The sequence below is a fragment of the Muntiacus reevesi genome, chromosome 19 (assembly GCF_963930625.1).
Source record: "Muntiacus reevesi chromosome 19, mMunRee1.1, whole genome shotgun sequence".
NCBI classification, from domain to species: Eukaryota; Metazoa; Chordata; class Mammalia; order Artiodactyla; family Cervidae; genus Muntiacus; species Muntiacus reevesi.
The window spans coordinates 51,848,598-51,854,597 of NC_089267.1; the positions used below are offsets into that span (position 1 = coordinate 51,848,598).

At 36.4% G+C, this 6,000-nt stretch overlaps 1 protein-coding gene across 1 annotated transcript in view; it reads left to right on the forward strand.

Annotated features, from left to right (window-relative positions):
* LOC136150715 (uncharacterized) overlaps nt 1-5,769 on the forward strand; it is a 114,701-nt gene extending 108,932 nt beyond the window's left edge. The window contains exon 6 of the mRNA XM_065911410.1: nt 5,464-5,769. Within this exon, the coding sequence (XP_065767482.1) occupies nt 5,464-5,769 (306 nt within the window). The remainder of the gene's footprint in view (nt 1-5,463) is intronic.
* The last annotated feature ends 231 nt before the right edge of the window (nt 5,770-6,000 follow it).

A 6,000-nucleotide genomic window follows, 5' to 3' on the forward strand; every position in this document is an offset into this window, starting at 1 on the left:
ACATATTAGCAAACTGATTATGGTATATAAAGAGAATAAGGCAATATAATCAAAGTTGTTTTTTCCAGAATTATGACTTTCATTTAACATTTTTAAATCAATGAACTTTCTACATTAACAGAATAAAGAAAACAATTTACATGATTACATCAAGATTATTTTAAGTTTGTTGTGATAAATTTAGCAGACTAGGAAGAACATTTATTTATCAAACTGAAAGTGTGTGGGTAGATAAATAGATGGCATTACACAACTGCCATCACATTTAATAGTAAAATGTTAAAATATTTTTTTCTAGATTGGAATTGATTTAAGAATGCTGATTATCATCATTTTTATGTATTAGAAGGTATAGCTAGTGAAAAAATACAATAAAATAATACAATGAGTGGCTGAAAATGAAGAAATAAAACTATTACTGTTTTTTTAATTGTGAAAAATTAAACATACAAACCTATCAAAGATATTAAATAAGTATGTCAGCAAAGATTGATGAATACAGGGTCAATATACAAAAATAAACTATATTTCTATAAACAGGCAGTAGGCAATTAGAAACTAAACAGAAAAGAAATTTTTAATAGCATAAAATTTGAAAATATAAAATCAAGAGAAAGAGGGGAGAAATAAATTGGGACACTGGGATTGACGTATATATACACAACTATATATAAAATAGATAACTAATAATGACCTACTGTATAGCATAGGAAACCCTACCCAACACTCTGCAATGAGAAAAGAATCTAAAAAAGAGTGGATATATGTATATGTAAAACTGATTCACACTACTGCACACCAGAAAATAATACAACATTGTAAGTCAGATGTACTCAAATATTTTTTTAAAAATTAAAAAATGAAGAGAAATCAATGAATAAACAATGTACAAAAAAGCTTCAAATAAAATTTAAAACATTGCCAAAAACATTAATAAAGAAAATGCAGCAATATATTATATTATGACATAGTTATCTTAATGCTTTAATGATGTTAGTACTCCCAAAATATTTAATTAAATTCCACTAAAAATCTCAAATGTTTTGTGGTGGCAGTTGAAATAAAAATTCCAAAATTCATTAGCAGTGCAAAGGGTCAATTATACCTCATATATACTGGAAGAATTAGAGCAATGTGGAAAGAACTCATCATCTAACATCAAGATTCATACTAAAACTCTACTAACTGGGGGGAAAGGGCAGAAAAAGATCAGCTGAGGAATTCAGAAATAGCATTTAGCACTGGCTTGTGACCAAGGTGCCTTAAGACAGTGAGAAAGTGCCGTCTTTTTATTAATCGGTGTTAGATCAATTGGATATACATATGGACAAATAGTCATAATAATGATAAATAAACAATTCTTAGAGTGTATACAGAAAATAATTCTAGGCAACTTTCAGGAGTAGCAAAACAGTAAAACTTCTGGAAGAAAACATAAGAGAATACCTTAATGGAAATAAACAATGGAAGTAAACAATGGAAATAAACAATCATTGCCTAAAAACAATCATTAAGGGATTAAAGATTGCTCAACTGGACTACATTAAAATCCTTTCAAGTTGTCTATTAATAAATGACATGAGATAAAGAATGGAAGCTTTAGATTCACAGAAAGTAAGACAAAACATTCATATTGGAATTATATAAAGAAATAGAATTTCATAAAAACGGCAGAAACTCCGCCTCCTCCTCCCCCAACCCGGCAAATGAGAAATTTGAACAGGTATTGCCTAAAAAGGAAATCCAATGACTTATGGAAAGCTACTTAATCAACCATATGCTCAAAGTTAAACAAGACAGATAGTTCCAATGAGTGAGGATAGAAATTAAAAAAAAGAAAGAAATCAAATGTCCTTGTAAAGGGGTTTAAGTAAAACGTGTGTGATTGTTTGTGAATGCAGCAGTGAAGAAGCCCTGGAGAGGATGATATAATATCATTAAAAGATTGTCATGATGTGTGTTTGTATATGTATGAGAGATTGAGAGAGAGAAGATAATCTGAATAACAGGGCATACATAATTTGATTTTTTAAAATGAGAAAAAATTAAGATGACATGAAGGAAAGTACTTTTCTGTTAAGATGATAAAATAAAAATATAGAGATATTATAGGAGTAAAATAAAACATCATAGACATACTTTGTTTTCAACTTTCTGCTTACATTTTAAATATTATAAAATGAGAATTTTTGCATGATTATATTAGACTACTGTCCACACTAAGAAACAAATAATGATATGGGGGATATAATTTCCTAATGCTTGTTGTTTCAGATGAGAATGTCAGTAGTAGACTTTTGTCCTACTCTACTGGAACCTTCTGCTGAATCACACACAGACACACATACACACACACACACACACACACACACACACTCCATATTCCTCCAGGGAAACAGTATATCATAGTCTTCTTCTAAAGAAGCCACAGGGAAGGTGTCCCTCGGGCCCTTGCCTCCCTGTTCCTATTTGGTATTTCCTACCTTCCAATCTGACGCCCACGTCCCCACAGCCATGCAGCGAGTGCTAGGGATCAGCAAGCCCTGAGCTGGGCACAAGGCCGGTAGGCTTATAATTCTGCCAAAGTCTGTGCAAAGAACGGACCCGTATCTATGGATGGAGCATGAACACGTCACTGTAGTCACCAGAAGTCTCAGCAAACTGTTTAACCAACCAGTAATAGGACTCACGGGCTCCCCGGTGGCTCAGTGGTAAAGGACCCACCTGCAATGCAGGAGACACGGAGATGCAGATTCGAGCCCTTGGTCGGGAATATCCCCTTGAAGAGGAACTGAAAACCCACTCCAGGAATCTTGCCTGGAAAATCCCACGATCAGAGGAGCCTGGTGGGCTTCAGTCCATGCGGTCACAAAAAAGCCAGACACTACTGAACAAATCAACAGCAACAACAATAGGACTCATTCCCATCTCTGTCCCTTTGTCTTCCCTTTCTATCTTTCCATTGGATCTCAGTTTTAATCATGAACACAGTGTTACTTGTTGAATTTCCTGCAATGCCATGAAGAAGATATATAATATGTGCCATCATGCCTGTCCGCTGAGCCTAATTTTTCCAAGACACTAATCTCTTTGTGACTATTACAAATTCTATTTGTATTGAATATTGTATCACATAATACAAACATTTTGTATTCCATTGCTTCAGTCAGCCAGTTAATTTTGATGAAAAGTTAAAATTATAATGGGGTAATCATATTTCAGGGGCTTCCCAGGTGGCTCAATGGTAAAGAATCCACCCCCTAAAATGGGAGATGTGGGTTCAACACCCGGGTGGGAAAGATCTCCTGGAGGAGGAAATGACAACCCACTCAGTATTCTTGTCTTGGAAATCCCACGGACAGAGGAGCTTGGCAGGCTACAGTCCATGGGATCAAAAAGAGTCAGGCATGTCTCTGCCTCACTGAGAATTTGAATTTTCTCTGAAGTGCACCAGGCCCAAGGACACCGCCTGCCACTTACAAGCTTATGGTCTCAAGGTGTCTCCTTCTACTATGCAACGATTTTGAATCCAAATCAGCCCTTTCTTAAAAAGCATCATTACTTCTTGCCAGCTCCAGTTTTAATTCTTGATAAGCAACGCATGTAAATAAATATAACCTTGCAGCTTTTTGCCTTTATAAGTCTCCCTCGTTTTGTAGTCCAGTGGAACATAAATCAAGAGTATCTTGAATCTGTGTCTCCCAGGATTTAGCCCTAACGCACTCCAAACAGACACCTTTTTATTTCAATCAGGTATTTGTTTCTAAAATTTTTGTTAACAACCTAAAGATGACAAAGTAAAATATTTCTTGGTTCAGGACTGGTTTGAGAAGTAGCAGAGTAACAGTTAACCACTACTGACTTGAAAGTAAAAGTTATACATGATAAGAAGAAGAGGGAACATTAGGATCCAGGAAATGGAAGCAAAGAATGCTTCCAAAATGTAATCCTTCCTCTTGATAATGTCCAATGGAATGTCTCTGCATTAATCTGTGCCTCATTTAATTTAAATTAACCAGAATTTGGAGAAACTGTTCAAATAGGCTATATAGTTAAATTCTCTGGGTTCAGATCCCAGATCTGCTGGTTATTAGATCTGCTTATAGAATCTAATGTGTTCTTAATCTTTTGATGGCTGAGTTTTATAATCTATGGAGGAAGATAATGGCTGAACCTACCTTGTAGAGTTGTGTGGAAAATGTGAGAAAATATACATAAAACATTTTGTATAGTATATTTACAATGACCCTGTAAACATGAGATCTGCTAAAATTACTATTTATATCATTACAGTGCTCACATGGAGCATTTGTTCTTGTTATTTTAAGACAAAATTAACTTAATATTCAATTTGAACTGGCTGTAAAGCTCAGTTTTTCATTAAAAGTCTCCCTGGATTGCAGCTTCTTAGGAATTCTCTTCTGTGCAAAATAACTCCCCAGAGCCACTGAAAAAAGAATCACTTGGATTTATTATTTTGATCTTACATGAATTCACACTATCTTCTTCTTGTTTAATAGAGTAAAAATTTGTGGTACAGACAAGTTGACGCATCAGCAGCCTGACACTATTAAAGTTTCCAGTCGTTTAAAATAAAGAGACTTTGCTTTTTTCCACAGTTTTGCCACTAACAGGCCCCCAGGCCCCACTTGATAGTCAAGTTATCAGATGACTGTCAAGAGCCACGATAAATGTATTCAAATCTCTGCAGAATCTCTTTCTTCCTGTCATTATTTCCAGGGTCTATAAATCAATAAAAACACACCAAATGACTTCAGAGCACTGAAACTTGATGCTTTAAGAGGTGGGCTCAGATAATGTTTAGTATTCTTTATTATAAACTCAAGAATCACTAAGGCTTTCAATGGCTTTAGGATACTGTCTAATTTCAAATGCTGCATACTGAATCAGTGATGCTATAGAACATACCTTTCCTAAATAGCATTGTCAGTTCCTGGCTGTGTTAAAAAGTTTCTGTCTTTCTCTTTCCTTCTTCCTGCCTTTCTTCCCGGCTGCCTTCCTTCTCCCCTTCCCCTTTTTCTGTTGCTCTTTTATTCTCTCTGTCTCTCTCCCTCCTTTCCTCCACTATCACCCACCATACTCTCTCAATTTTGCCTTAGAGCTGGTTGTAAGGTCTTAACCTGAAATTAGTGTCATCAATACATTTTATTAATTTTTTTTATAAATGCAATAAAATTATTTTCAAGAGGTACATTTAAAGGCAGTCAATTTGGTGAAATCAGGTAGTGCTTAACAATAAACACGATGAATTAGTGGTTATAGCTGGGCAGGGCATCCTAAGGTTCTATTTTTAAGGTGGTTTTTTTTTTTCCAATTTTAAAAAATGTTTCTTCAGAGAACAACCCATTCAGTAACAAAATGACATAGTAAAGCCATGAAATAAAATGTAACCTAAAAAATTACTCAGTACTTAAATATTTTAATATTTAAATTGTTTTACAGCTAGCAGCGATGGTGAGGCTGGGGAGTGGCTCCTGGGCAGTGGATTGGCCCCAGGGTGGCCAGAGGCAGCAGAGAGGTCACGGAGTCCTTCACTACGAGGCATCCTCTGACATCAATCGGCTCCAGCCAACAATTCCAGCAGGGCCTTTGCCCAGGCCCCTGGATGGCACACTGACGAACACCCAGCAGCCCGTGAAGGTTTACACACTCAAGGGGACCATCAGAGGAAAACCAGGGTGCCAGGATGTTCTCTGGCTACATGAAGCCGCTGAAAGGCATGCCCCTGCTAGTCAGGGCTTGACATAATGTGGCCGATTGGAGAAGGGAATGGCAAACCACTTCAGTATTCTTGCCTTGAGACCTCATGAAAGTTGGAACAGTATGAAAAGGCAAAAAGACCTGACACTGAAAGATGAGCCTCCCGTGTCTGTAGGTGTCCAGTACGCTACTGAGGAAGAGCAGAGAAATAGTTGAATGAAGAATGAAGTGGTTGAGCCAAAGCAGAAAGGACACCCAGTTGTGGATATGCCTTGTGGT